General features: G+C 50.0%; 1 protein-coding gene across 1 annotated transcript; it reads left to right on the top strand.

Moving 5' to 3' along the window:
- Positions 1–5948: 5948 nt before the first annotated feature.
- LOC119113137 (very-long-chain 3-oxoacyl-CoA reductase-B) lies at positions 5949–14918 on the top strand. Its single transcript, XM_037237486.1, has 8 exons — positions 5949–6080; positions 8533–8690; positions 9291–9337; positions 9729–9804; positions 10297–10468; positions 11373–11535; positions 13081–13296; positions 13819–14918. The coding sequence occupies exons 2-8, from the start codon at positions 8543–8545 to the stop codon at positions 13939–13941; spliced, it is 945 nt and encodes a 314-aa protein (XP_037093381.1). The 5' UTR covers positions 5949–6080; positions 8533–8542; the 3' UTR covers positions 13942–14918.
- The last annotated feature ends 423 nt before the right edge of the window (positions 14919–15341 follow it).

Genomic DNA, 15341 nt, shown 5'->3' with positions numbered 1-15341 from the left:
AGCAACCTTGTTGATGTCAAGTACAGTAAGGTCCGTAGCACAAAACAGATCATTAACTCCAGGTTGAGAGCATGAACGAGGCTTTTCGGGAGGTCTGGGGCATTTAACAATACCCATCGAAACCGAGCAATCAAGAACATCAAAGGACCGACGCATTTACAACCGAACACAAACAACATTAAATTTCCGTATGACGAATAGTTTTGCACCCTAGCACCCTTTGATCTCAGCCCATGAAGCCACATCGCTACGTCTTCTCGACGATGCTTCTTGCGCCACATAATTCGCTCATTTTTTCATAACGCAGTCTGTTGGGAAGGGGGTCGATGCGACCTCCCGCCGTTTCCAAACTAGAAAAGATAGAGTTTAGCGAAAAGACACCGTGAATTGGTCCCAACGAGCTATCACGCTTGGTAATGTGTTTTACTGTTTGGTAATGCGTTTTAACTTCTTCAGCTTCACTTCAGCTGTACAGGACGGCGACCTCATTGGTGCTGAGACTTCAATGCGGCGCGGTTGCCAGCTGTGGGACATGGCGCTGCCGGGCAGCCGTAACACCGGGCATCTCCGTACAGATAATGAGCGAACTGTTAGCGGGGGTGCATATGTTCAGAAAACCGGTGATGTAAAATCTTTTTACAAGTATGATGGTGTGTTCTGCAAATCTATGCCACCAACCATTGAAATGCAATGACATGATGAGTGAAAACGTATACACGTGAATTACACGAGATTGGACGGCCGGAGTATTGAGTCCTCTTCGTATCGATATCGAACAAACTGTTAGTCGGGGGACGTTGGTGGCACAGTGGTAAGGGTGCTCGACTCTGGCTCTGTAACTCTTGCACTTGAGCCCCTGCCACGCCACAACGCATCCCGCATGATGCCCAATAAAGGCATTCGTCTCGAAATGACCCTGGCAGCCGGCGAAGCATTGGGACCCAGTCATTGCTAATGTGATGATGTGTTTTGAAAGCTTCTGCGGTCAACCATTACAATGAAATCGACGTGAAAATTGAAAACGCTTGCGCGAGAACTGCTGCAGAGATTTGCAACTAGGACATCGGACTATCTTCGAACCGATAATGAGCGAGATTGGAGTAGGTACGTACAAGTTTACTTTTTAAAGGATTCCACTTCCTGGGCAACGCCGCTCCGTTGGCGATGAAAAAGAATACACAAATAATCAGATAACCGGGGAGCCAAATGCATATACTTCAATGAGGGTGTGGTTATGTGCTCATTGCAAGCTTACATGCCTAGCGGGCAAAAGGCAATCACGTGAAAAGTGAAACCAAGCACGCGCAAACTGTTGGGGATAGTCAGCATCAGTACCAGGCTACCTTTTTACCAGCAAAAAGTCCATTATTGCTAGTAGGGGCATTTATCCGCGAACCGAGTAGGTAGAATTAAATGGCAAACATGATCATGTACTTTGCGAGCTTACATTCAGCAAAGCCGTTAAAATTCAACCAACATGGGAAGTAAATCCACCTAAGTAGGACCACATGTACTAGAGATGGCGAGATGCCACCCACCTTTTTCATCACGCGCGCGGCTGGCCAGTTGGATATCCTTTGCTCTGGGGGACGGGGGAGGGAGTATTTGACCCTCTGTGACCTACAAAAAGAAGCTAGAGCACACTAAGACAAATTAAGAAAGCTAGAGACACCAAATTCATAGGGTGGGTAGGCCTGTATGTGAACTCACTTGCGTCAAAATTTAAGGTTCCTAGGCCTTGACTTTCGGGCCTAAGGCCAAACAGGTCAACCTTCAGATCGCTGTCCAAAGTGCTCCCAGACCTCTTCATACAACCACCTTGAGCCTAGGTGCCTGTTCGAAGCAAAAGGTCACTGGCGTTCATCTAAGGTCAGTGACCTTGTTTCACCTTTATAAGGTCATGGAAATTGTTTTGATTTTTTGCATTTGAATAGGTGTTGAGGATTACGCTGGGTGGTATTTTCCCAAAAACTACATGTCAGCCTGGGCCATTTTAGGACAGTAACCTACGTTGATCTTTAAGACAGTTACGGTCCGGTTTTGCCCTGTCATGGGTCAGCGAACTTACAAGGTACATCCAATCTGTTTATGCCAAAGGAGCTGCTATTAAACTTCCTACCGCTATGCAACATTTAGCCTTGCGCGCCGCGCCGTTCGGAAATCAGTCTGTAAAACGCAGCGGGGGGGGGGGGGGAATTGACCTCCAAACCCGAGTGCGCATTAACCCTCGCCCTGATCGAGAGGAAATATGATCACCTAAGGCTTTTTTCGGGAATACCTCTCCGGTATGTCGCGCTATCGCACCCAATTTTCTTTTGCCTATGGGGTATCCATTGCACGTGTTTTCACGCTAACACACGTGTCCCTAGCTTCCTCAGCAGTGGTAACTGTTGACGAACACCGCACGGCGATCTGCGGCCTGCACTGACGGCGGGCGGCAACCGGCGATGCCGTGGAACGCGCACAGCAGGCTGACGGTGTCACACACACGGGGCCATTCACCATCATATCAAAATACACAAAACTATGCACCATTGTACCCAAAGGCTGAACAAGAAACACGCCGACTGGCAACCGACGCCAAAATACAGCCAGCTATGAGCCGGGTTCGCACGGGCGCGCGTACTATCCATGAGGCATCAGGTACACGACAATCTGTGTCCACGTTATCACGGCTTCTGAACGGTCGTGACCATACGAACTATGCTCAGGGATGGAGCAGATGTGTTACTGTACCACACTGCCACTCGTGTGACACTCGCGAAAAAGATCGGATGTTCACTATCGGCGCATTAAGTGATGGGCGTCTCATCTCCACTCTTAGAGTATTATTGTTCCCAAAAATGATGGATTTCATGTTTGGTTTAGAACCAGGGTACCAAGATTCCACTTCGGTACCGAACCATCTCACATTCGGGCGGTGCCAAAAGAGGTGCTGAATGGTCTCCACGCACATTGACCGTCGGGTGCCGTTATTTGTGTCACTCATCCTATACAGGTTTAACAGCTTGCTTGGTGGCAGAATGCGAAGCAACACTGAATATTGCAGCCATAATAACTGCCATCATCGGGCGTATCATGAATGGTTTTAAACGTATCTAATCACAACTTTAACCATTTATCTGAAAGTAGGAACACCATGTATGTTCAGTTTTTGTCATTCTGCGTTCATTTCTAATCGCCGGTCAATTTCGGCATGGCCATCCGGCTGCCTCAATTTCGGTATGTCCATCTGGCTGTCTCAGTTTTGGTGACCCATCCGGCTGTCTCAGTTTTGGTGGCCCATCTGGCTGTCTCAGTTTTGGCGGCCCATCTGGCTGTCTCAGTTTTGGTGGCCCATCTGGCTGTCTCAGTTTTGGTGGCCCATCTGGCTATCTCAGGTTTGATGGCCCATCTGGCTGTCTCAGTTTTGGCGGTCCATCTGGCTGTCTCAGTTTTGGTGGCCCATCTGGCTGTCTCAGTTTTGGTAGCCCATCTGGTTGTCTCAATTTTGGTGGCCCAGCCGGCTGTCTCAGTTTTGGCGGCCCATCCGGCTGTCTCAATTTTGGTGGCCCATCTGGCTGTCTCAGTTTTGGTAGCCCATCTGGTTGTCTCAATTTTGGTGGCCCATCTGGCTATCTCAATTATGGTGGTCCATCTGGCTGTCTGTTTTGGTAGCCCACCTGGTTGTCTCAATTTTGGTGGCCCATCTGGCTGTCTCAGTTTTGGTGATCCATCCGGCTGTCTCAGTTTTGGTGGCCCATCCGGCTGTCTCAGTTTTGGTAACACATCCGGCTGTCTCAATTTTGGTGGCCCATCTGGCTGTCTCAGTTTTGGTAGCCCATCCGGCTGTCTCAGTTTTGGTGACCTGTCCGGCTGCCTCAATTTTGGTGGCCCATCTGACTATCTCAGTTTTGGTGGCCCATCTGGTTGTCTCAATTTTGGTGGCCCATCTGGCTGTCTCAGTTTTGGTGACCCATCCGGCTGTCTCAATTTTGGTGGCCCATCTGGCTGTCTCAGTTTTGGAGGCTCATCTGGCAATCTCACTTGCCGTCTCAAATTCAGCAAAAGCTACCGCTGTCAACGGGTGTATCGGTGTTTGAGCTTTTAATGAGGCCACCCATTCTGCAGCCAATGTTTCCTTTTAAAATGTTGGTGTAAGCATTGGTACATAGGCCCCAGACGAGGAATAACGCCCCAGACACCCCAGACGAGGACGACGTCTGACAGTGGTTTCATCGGCAATTGTTATTTCTTTGGCAGCGGCATTCAAACGGAACTTTTTGTATTCCAGGAAGTTGTGCGCATAGCTAACTGTCGGACAGCATATGCCGTCAACTCAAGCCACTCCATGTCACTTGAGTCGCCACGATTTCTCACTCGCGTAATAATCATCGTTTTTACTTTGGAACATTTTTTTGCAGAAGGGCTCAATGACTTAAACATGTGATTTTTCTGGCGGTTTCGCCGGACATAACGGCACCCTTACTAGTCATTAGAGTCATTATTGTCCTTGATTTTGATGGCAGTTAAATGCCAGTTTTTTCTCATTTGGTCTTATACCCTCGGAAATATTTCCTAGAATGGTAGAACTAATGAATATATGGACAAAATGAATGCGTCTCACGTACCTAAGAGCCATCTCTCGCCGTCCAGCGATGCGTCCAGTAAGACAGTTTCTCCGTATGCAAACCATAGGGATACAAAATTGAAAACTGAGTGCACGAAATCCGTAACTATTTTGCGGGGGCACCCGATTCCAGATGTCCCCACGTCGAACACGTTCGCCGAGTCGGCAACATATTCATATTCAGATCGGTATTTTCTCGGCAGTGGACATTTAATCACCCTGAAAATTTTTATACAGATGTAACGTGACCTGCTGGTCGTATTACGAACAAAAATTAACCGGCACGCAACTTCCCGTAGATCCCACTCCTGTTGCCGATTAGCGGAGTTGTACTGTGTGTTTAACTTGATTTTTAAACTTCAAAACTACGTGTAAGGACGCATGGCAAGAGCGAAGCATGTGCTATCTGGCAGAACTGTTGACAAGGTCCGGACATTTTGATTGATGTCGTCTATGCCAAGGTCATGTAACCATGAGGTAATCTTTGCAACTTTTTTTCTGACGGATATGTTTCCATGCGTTCTTAAACCATACGCACCTTTGCTTTTACGAACTTTTACCCATACTAACCGAATATCGTTCGCACTTACAGGACAAAAAAACTGGTCATTTAATCATTATTAAATAATCATTTTCATGCAGGACACCAATATTTAAAGGCTGGCTTCACCCTCGCCCTGATAGAGGAGGGGTCGATGTGCCCCCCCCCCCCCCCATCAGGTTTTTTGAGGATATCTCTCTGGCATGTTGTGAAATCGTGACCAAGTTTTAGGAAGCTTTATGGAGCATCCTTTGCATACTTTTTGATACCAGAAACGTATTCCTGGCTTTTCTGTTTTCGGAGCAAGCAGCGGTTTTTGGGGAACACTGCACGGCGATCCACGGCAGGCACGAGTGGCGGGCGGTAACCGGAGATGCCGCGGAACACGTGCGACGAGGCGACAGAGCCATTATATACTCATTATCATTAATATATGCTCAACAGCCTCCGAAAATAAAGCTGCGGTATGTTTCTTTTTTAAGTTTTATTTCGACGAAGAATTTAAAGAAAACTTGAGCTTTCATGCATAACTGGAGGCCAGTAGCACGTGATGAACGCTTATGCTTCATGATTTTAGCATGGACCAAAGGCTTTGAGATAATAAATCCCATGTACATGATTATTTCAGGAAGTTTTTAAACAAAATAAAAGCAATGACACTTCACTAACATTTTTCTCACTTTTTCGACTACTCTAGCTGGAGGGGTCGGTTAAAGCGCGGGCCAGACGAGAAGTGGCGATTCGGCCCCGGGTTGACCGGCGCCGGCAAGCCGTCCGCGGTGCATGACGAGGAGAAAGCCAGCTATCCAAGACCGGCTATCGCGCGGCGCCGCCAGGGAGTTGCGGTGTCGAGTGTTACGGAACCAGTACCTGGCTGTGTCGCCGACCTGTTTTGTGCGGAGCGAAGGCCATAGAGCAGGGACAATTAAGGTAAAACTTGAAGGCATTGTATATAGATCGAAAGATGGCACCGGCAAATGATCAAAGGCCCCATTGCTTGTCATGATGCGACGCCGAATGTTGTGAGAAGTGGGGTGCAGGGGGGATAAGTTTGGCTGTAACCAAATATGAATTTAAAATGCAATTATGCCTGGATTCTGACCAGCTTATTTAGACGCACACATGTGGTGTTCAATACCCGCCTCAACTTTCAATCATAATATGGATTACTGTGCTAAGTGAGAAACTGTACAATATTTGAATTACATAGTTTCTCATGTCAAATGCTGGATTTCTTTTCCCATATGCTTGCCTGTCATGTGTAAGTCCTATGACTTTCACTTCATTGTGCTTGCAGGGTTGTGAGGTCCTGTCAAGTCTTAGGTACTTGAGCCCCCAACTTTGAGGCAATGAGCTAAATCCATAGACAACCTTGTTTGTTCTCATATTTTGAGGTACATTTAGTCATTTTGTACTGCTCAGACCCCTCTCCATAGATCAATGGTGAGATGCTGCCCCATGCTGCCCCCGGCTGCTACATTACAGCAATTATTCTCACCAGACTTGAGGAATTTGCTTAAACTGAAACCTTGCTGGGCTTGTGTCACTTGTTCCATTCAGATTTGTGCCAGATTTCAACCCAATCAAAAATGGCACTGGTCTTTGAAATATAATTGTAAGCCTATCAGATTTGATGCAGGTTATGCCACAGCTATACTGCCTTTACATTTTAATAAGAGAGGTGCGTAATTTTCTGCTTTTTATGGTATTTTATGCTGGACATAAATCACCATCATAGTAGCAGTGGGAGCAGTGTAAACTCCCATCATATTGTGGTTTAAGCATGTGAAGGCAAACATTGAATATGCCATGTGTTGGGATATTTTGTTAATGCCATGATATTACACAGCACCCACCATTAAGGCCAGTGCCATAATTTAGCAAAATAAGCTAGGGGATGAGCAGTGTATGAGGTGACCCTCAGCCACAAAATATCCCAACACACTTGTTTCTTTGTTCTTGTTTCTCACAAGAATTTGCTCCATTTTCCTCTTAAAGGTGGTGGGGGTTTTGGAGCCTCTCCCCCAACTCAATCAAGAACCACACCCTGATTATGTCCAAACATGCATGATTTGCAATGTGGTTCAGATCTGTACAACCCTGTATTGTGATAAAGTGCATATGGTATTATTGTAAGTGCATTTCAGCATGTAGCCCTTTGACCACATCTTTTCCAGACTATGCTATGTGATGGAAATCCCCTGCAAGAAAATCAGTTCCGAAATAAAATCGCATCATCTTAATTTTGAATGGGATTCTGCCGGTTAAAAGAATGATTCCACATTTATATGGGGTTTTGGACTGGAGTAGCCATCCTGAAGATCTTTTGGTGCTGTTCACAATCCTGTCCTTCTTAGATCTAAGCCCCTCTAGTTTTTGAGCTAGCATGCCTGCACATATGGGGAGAGTGTTCGGGTGTAGAGAGATTTCAGTTACCTTGGCATTCATGGCATTATAATAACATAATTCAAATCCTGCCATTCCGTAGGCCATGGGTCAATCAAGGCCAACAATAATGTGATTGCGGAGGCGTTCGTGAGCGCGATTTCCGGATATGACCGCCGTCAATTTGCTCTCAGTCAACGTTGCGCAAAGCACGACGACGTAATCAAACCATGACGCATTAAGAAGCACATTTACTTAGCAGAGCACTGTACTGTCGAGAGCAGTTTTTTCCACCCATAAGGTGTACTAATAGGAAGTGAACTTGTTTCGTCTTATTTGCTGCTTGCTTCAATATCTTCAGATGTGAAACATTCTCTTTAACCTGCATGAGTTGCTTCGTCGACGGGTGTCTAGATCAAAGTCCCGCGAATCTGTCCCAAATTTCTGGACACTGACCCCACCACCAAGTAGGGCAAATGATGGATGATATGACACCGCCTGTAAGCCAGGTACTGTTGGTCAGGGGCGCAGCCAGGATTTATTTAAGTGGGGTGTCCTGTGGTGGGTGGGGGGGGGGGGGGGGAGGAGGGGTTTGATCTCGCAATGCGCTAGCCTCACAGCCGTGTCGAGGAGAGGCGGTGCCTTATGGGGCCCGGTCGGAAATGTCTGGTGTCAGTGATCGTATGATTCTCCTGATCAGCGAGTTTTTTAAACGGGGCTGGCTTGTTTACCACTGTAACACCGGGAAGACGCAGAACGCTTCTACCGCTTTGCGATGGAATTGACGTTTACGAATTGGCCGCTCTACTTGATGTGGTATAAGATGCCGCTGATATTTCGTCTAGCGTATTATCTTCCATGGTTTGTCCGTGTTGTACATCGTTTGCTGCTGTTGGAGTATGTTTTTATTCCCAATCCATGTATTAGCAGGCTGTGTTGGCCACTGCCAGCAGAAGCTGGTAATCTTTTGTATATTTCCCTCACATTCTGTTTTCAGATATCACAAAATGGGTTTCATCGATATGCTGGGATATGCAACTGCCATCTATCTGGCGATAAGACTGGGTCTGACGCTATTCAGATTTGTCTACACCAGCTTCTTGGGAGATATGCTTGGCCATACTCCTGACTACAAGAAGCTCGGAGACTGGGCAGGTAAGTGTTGGATGAGGTCATTCAGATTTGTGTACACCAGCTTCTTGGGAGATATGCTTGGCCATACTCCTGATTACAAGAAGCTCGGAGACTAGGCAGGTAAGTGTTGGATGAGGTGCGATGATTGGGCTCATTATAGAAGCATGGATAGATAGCATATCACGATACTTCTGCAGTCTCGTTGCGGGTTTCCTCTATATTGTACGGCTATCACACACGTGTCACAAAGTATCTCTGTAGAGTATTTGTCTGTGGCTCATATTCTCATCTTTTTGGCCTCGAAGTATGGATTCACTCTGTACCACGCATTTCTACTCGACAGTGATGTATGCGCTGACTGATGGCGTAAACCACCTATTTTTCTGCGAACCATTTGCACCCTCATCGTTAGTTGGTCACTTGAATGATTCCAGGACGGGTTGCCATGTTTCTCCTTGTTTTTTTTTTTGTCGTTTTAACAGTCGGGGTCTGCTGACTCACACAAGAGCAGAATGTGAAAGGTTGTTTTACAGGTGTGGGTCTTTTGGTTGTGTAAACTATGCGTTATCTCATGTACAGTTAGTCGATATGATCTCTCTAACAGCAACTGTTTATTTTCAGTCATCACTGGTGCTACCGATGGGATTGGAAAGGCTTACGCCTTTGAGGTTAGCAAGTTTCCTTGTCAGCTTTCTGTTACGATAATATGGTCTTACCTTGCATCAATTGTTCGTTGACCTTGCCGCCATTTTCATGAAAAAATAATTGCATTGCTGTTCAATGTTAGTACATTTATTATTGTCTCACCGTCATTGCTTTGCCCCCGTGGGAGCTTTGTCTTACTAAAAGCTGCCCGCCGCCGCGACGGCTCGGCGGATACGGCATACCGTATCCGCTGATCCGGGGGCTGCTGCCGTGGCGGCGATCAGAGCCCGCCGTCGCGATGGCTCGGCGGATACGGTATGGTTCCGGGCCGGGCGCTGCTGCCGGGACGGCGATCAGAACCCGCCGCCGGCGTGCCGGTCGGCGCCAGTCGAGCTGACCTGTGCTCCGTTACAGTTCGCGCGCCGCGGCCTGAACGTGCTCCTCATCAGCCGTACGATGGCCAAGCTGGAGCAGACGGCGAAGGAAATCGGTACTGTCCGCCGGCGGCCGCACCCCTGCCGCTCCGCGGAGGCGATGTGGTGGCAGTTGGAACAGTATTTTGCGACGCTTCGGTTTTTAATATCAGCCCTGTTTCGTCTTTCATTGACAGGGCACCCCTGAAACACTCCAGGCTAGGAATTGTGGCGCACTTTGACCATGTTTAGACGGGGGTGAAGTGGTTGCTGAGCTGGTATGAAGCAGTGTTGAATATATGAAAAAGGTTAACATTCCTGCCTGAGACTATCCTATCGGCTAAAGAGCTTCGCAGGTAACATGCCACCGGGAAACCGTGACAGGTTTGCGCGACTGCAAGCCTCGCACGTGTTCCGCTACAAAGGTTTTTGCTGTTTGTTTTCAAACCGGCTTGCTTTTTCGGACACAATCGCTCTTTAGCTCCAAACAAGCGTGCGCATGGTGAGACCGAGTGCAAGGCCCCATGCTCCCAACCTGCGTCCTCAACCGGGCCCGCACGGTGTTCCAGAGGCCAAGCACGGCGTGCAGACCCGCGCGGTGTCGATGGACTTTACTCGCGACCTGTCGGCCTACGAGCCGATCCGCACCGCGCTGGGGAGCCTGGACGTGGCCGTGCTGGTCAACAACGTGGGCATGAACTACGAGCACCCCGAGTTCTTCGTAGAGATTCCCGACGACAGGTGGGCAGACACCGTGCGATATGAGGGTCGTAGCCGGGATCGCGCCGTCGAAATGGCGCCGTGACCCGTCCCGTGATAGGCACAGCCGCCTCACAGACAGTCCAGGCTTTGTTTTATTGAGATGCTCAATCGGAGCTTGCTAGGATGGTTCGTGCATCTTCACTACCTTTTTTCTTAGAATCTTTTAATGTTTGATAGATTCGGATTGAATTGATGCTCGAGTAGTTTGAAACCTTTTTGCACTTGACTTTAAAGTTTCGTGTGCCTTAAGGCGTCTACGTCACTCAGGGTGAATGTACCCTCAAGACCTCACCTCGCGAAAGTGATCTGTGCGGACTCGCACGTTGTACCAATGTTGTCCTCTCGCACAAAGGTAAGTTCTGCAATGGAACGAACTCTGGCAATCGTATAGAAGATCACTTGATGGAACTGGACTGAATGTAAATATTGTTATCATTTGAACTCGGCCAGCTTTACCCTGCGGGCATGCAGAGAACATCGCAGAGATGGTAGCAATGTGATCTGACCTCGCGCCCCCGGGCAAAAATGGTGGGTTGTGTATGTGGTTCTTGATACCAGTCAATTTTCTGAAGAGCGCATTGGATGTCGAGTGAGCCGAGCGCTGCAAACGTGCGCCAACGCTGGCTAAGCTGGCGAAACAACTGAAGCTGATGAGAGCTGCGGAGGAAATTCTGTTTGATTGCCACCAGATATTGAATGCTCTTGTATTCACGTTCGATTCCGTTTCGGCCCCGTCAAGGGAATGTGTGCATTACCTGGTCACGGAATAGTTGCATGTCTGACCATATTTTGTGCTACCAAACTGGATGCTCATTGGAGTGTTCTGTCCTCCGTGAGTGAATTTATCGTTACTGCAATTCTCACTCTCGGACTTCCACGCCAGGTTCACGCAGGACATCTTGAACTGTAACGCGCTCTCAATGACGGCCATGACACGCCTGGTGCTGCCTCACATGCTGGCCAAGAAGAAGGGTGTCATCATCAACCTGTCGTCGTTCTCTGCCGTTATGCCGACTGCGCTGCTCACCCAGTACTCGGCCACCAAGGTACGGGGCGGCGCGGCCGCCTCGGTCACAGGCCAGCCGGGGTCGGGCCCTGACGCTGTGTCAGTGTTCCAATTTCCGTCCACTTGGGTGGCAGGGATGTTGATATTTTTCATGTTATACACCTCGGCTTGGGGCTCGCTGTCTATTGCTCATCCCCTTGCTTAAAATCAGCCAATCAGCATCAAACCAGGCGGCTGCCAACCAAGTATCTAAGCGCCTCAGGCTTTACAAACGGGCGGGGTAGGTCAGATGCATGGGCTCGGGGTCAAAGGGTGACGGATTAGTGCCAACGAATTGCGTGCAGGGGCCGCCGAAGAGCCAGGATTCTTGTAGCATGAATTCATATTTGCATCCTGCACACCCTACTGGATGAATTTTGGAACGCTGCGCTGTGTCGGCCGCCAGGGTACGGGGCGGCGCCGCCGCCTCGGCCACAGGCCAGCCGGGGCCGGGCCCTGACGCTGCGCCGGCCGCCAGAGTACGGGGCGGAGCCACCGCCTCGGCCACAAGCCACAGGCCACAGGCCAGCCGGGGCCGGGGCCTGACGCCTCGGCCACCAGGGTACGGGGTGGCCGACAGTAGGACGATGGCCTCCTGTTCACGGCCAGAAATAGACGGAAGAAACCAGCACGGCCACTGCTCTCTATTACTCTTCGCAGTTTTAGTTACTCCGTATAAGTTCGAGTGGCATCTGTGTGCTTTTCGCATCAATTTCAATCGCCATGGAGGTTGGTGGTGTTTTGTTTTCGTAAAGTGCAATTTTTCTAGCCCAAATCTAGAGCATTGTTTCCAAGGAAGTCTTGAAAAGCAACCTATAACATAAATTGCATATTTTTCCATGGATGAAAGCCGAAGGGTGCGCGCATGCGACATGCTATTGGCCAGTTGTAATCGATGTGATGACGATATTTGTGTTTTAGGTCCGAGTTGACTGCTTTGGTGACTTATATACGCGCTCATATGCGCCCTTGGGCATATGAGTGGACATATGAGTAGACATATTGCCATGAAAAAGTAAAGGCATATGAGCAGACATATAGCTATGAAAACCACCAACTCCGAACAAAATTAACCTGGCTGTGTTAAGCCCCTGTCTGCACTTCATCTGATAAACATTTATAATCTCAAGTCAACCTGCCAATCTTCTGTAAACCCGCAAGCGTATAACTCAGTGGGAGCACGTGAGGAAAAGCGGAATAATGACAACGCGGAATAAAATCTTAAGTACCTGCAACATATAATTGACTGCATCGGTGACGTTCCGCTCCTTCGGCGCATGTATGGCTCAGCCGCAGCGTACGAATGGAGACATACGCTCACGTTGCGGTTTATTCAAAAGCCGCGTGTAGCTGGCGTGCATTTCACCTCTCAGTCCGTGTCGGCCTTGCCTGCCGACCTGACATTGACGACCGGGCGGTAGCAGCTGCTCTGACGCTGACCTGACCTTGAACACTGGGCGGTAGCAGGTGCCCTGGCGCTGACCTGACCTTGAACACCGGGCGGTAGAAGCTGCCCTGGCTCTGACCCGGCCTTGACTCCCGGCAGGCGTACGTGAGCCAGCTCTCGTCGGGTCTGCAGACGGAGGTGCGTGAACACGGTGTGATCGTGCAGAGCACCACGCCCGCCTTCATCTGCTCCAAGATGTCCAAGTTCACCACGCCCCGTCTCTTCGTGCCCTCTGCTGACCAGTTCGTGCGGGCGCAGCTCAAGACAGTCGGCCTTGAGACGGAGACCTTTGGTTGCATGTCCCACAAGATACAGGTGCGTGCGGCGGACTTCCACCAGGCACCAGCCTCTCGTATGTGCCTACCGTGAGATGGCAGGCGAGGAGCTCGTGCACCCGAAAAAATCGCTAAAATGCTGCCCCTGCGTTGTTGTATCAAAGATAAAACAAAGCTCTTTATTGCCGACATGTCTGTACATGTGTGGAAGCGACAGTGCCTTACGAGAAGGTAGGTGTTTTGCAAGTGGCTGAGGGTTGCAAATGAACCGGGAGGTTCCTTCTTGATGCATTGGTACACCATTGTTTGCATCTCCCGTTCTTGCCGTCACCGCTTAACACGCCTGGTTGGCGATGCGGCCTGGCCTGCCTGTGCAGCAGACACTGTAAGGTTGCTGTATTGGGTGGTTTTGAATAGTTGTTTGACTGTTGAGTGCTCCTTCTCGACCCCACCACCTCCCACCCAGTGATATCTAACGGAACGGACAGACACCTGCTTGACACGCCTGCGACCGCCAGCGCAGGGTTCGTCCGTTTGGCCCTGACGCTCTGCTTTCTCTCAGGGCATGGCCGCCGGCCTGGCGAACCGCCACCTGCCCGAGTCAGTCATGAGCAAGTACTATTTCGACCGCATGCTGGGAGTGCGCGCGCGCGCCATCAAGCGGAAGGCGCGGAAGCAGGAGTGAGCCGGCGTCCATTAGGTGGAAATGACGTCCTCTGTGTGTGCGAGCACAGGTACAGGCCGTCCGTAGGGTGCGCTCTCGAGGGAAGTGTTACGGGCTGGGTCCAAGTTGCTTATTGTCTGTGGCGTTTTTGTGGATTTATTCGTAGAAATGAACTGCGTGTTTCAACCTAGATTCGAAAACCGGACCAAGAAATTGCGGCGAATGTTTTGCTTGTTTATGGATTCTGCATTATGTCCGACTCACGCTACCACGTGTGTCAGACATTCTGTGGCGGATCTCATCATGTTATTATGTCACGCGTAATACTCAAGAAGTAAATCAAGGTCATTGCTGCAGATTTTGTGAGAAAATGCTTACGTGTAAGCAGGGTGTGGCTCCCACTCAGCTGGGATGAGAGCTCCAGCCTCCTAAACTTGGGGTAGGGATTGGGTGAAATCCGGGAGAAGCAAGCTTTAATCTGCTATTTTGGTAGTAGTTTTGGTCATTTTTCACCGCTTAATCCCCAAACCATTCGTCTAAACCACACCTCTGAGTGCAAGCATGTGTTTAGCTTGTGTATATGTTTGTTGGTGTTATCACCTTCTCGTTCGGTACCGGGACCTACTTATTCGAGGGTTATGTTTATGACGATGTACGTTTTGCGCACTGCCGGCCCGGAACACCATCAGCAGACGTCCGAGCGCGGAGAGGGTGGCCTGTTTCACGCTGTAGTTGAAGTGCAGCTCTGACTGGGATAGCGCGCGGCGCCCGAGCTCGCTGCGAGATGGCCGGGCCGCCGGGCAGCAGCTCAGCAGCGGAGGACGCTCCAGAGTGGACGGGGTCCGTGCTCCACCCCGGCCGGCACACGCAGGCTCAAGTGGTGTCGCGCGCCTGGCTCGGAATCCGGCATTGAAGGCACCGGCCGAGACGTCCACGGCTTGGCGAGGGCTCCGCCGGCGGAGCGTGTGCTGGCCGGACGCCGCGCCGCGGGAACTGTGCCGGGCACGGACGCCGGCGGAGCGTGTGCTGGCCGGACACCGCGCCGCGGGAACGGTGCCGGGCACGGACGGCGGCGGAGCGTGTGCTGGCCGGACGCCGCGCCGCGGGAACGGTGCCGGGCACGGACGGCGGCGGAGCCGGGCTGTTGACATGCTATACGCTGTACGTGCATTCAATATATTACAAAGTCCAGCCGGCCTGGTTTTCCTCGCGGCGGCGGGACCACTTCTGGTAATGCATGGAAGCCCTCGGCCACGTGACACAAAATCACAAGACGTTAACCTCGTGCGAAATTCGTTTAGTACCACATTGTAGCCAGTCTGTCTGTCTTAGAAAACAACGTTGCTATGCAAATAGTTATTCTCCCGCTTAGACCCATTTGCCTGGTTCCCAATATTTCTTCCCGGGAACCGGTTCTTGGT

Source organism: Pollicipes pollicipes, unplaced genomic scaffold (genome assembly GCF_011947565.3).
Source record: "Pollicipes pollicipes isolate AB1234 unplaced genomic scaffold, Ppol_2.1 Scaffold_7261;HRSCAF=8764_pilon_pilon_pilon, whole genome shotgun sequence".
In the NCBI taxonomy this organism is placed as follows: Eukaryota; Metazoa; Arthropoda; class Thecostraca; order Pollicipedomorpha; family Pollicipedidae; genus Pollicipes; species Pollicipes pollicipes.
The sequence above is the reverse complement of the archived record's forward strand: the minus strand, read 5'-3'. Positions and strand labels throughout refer to the sequence as shown.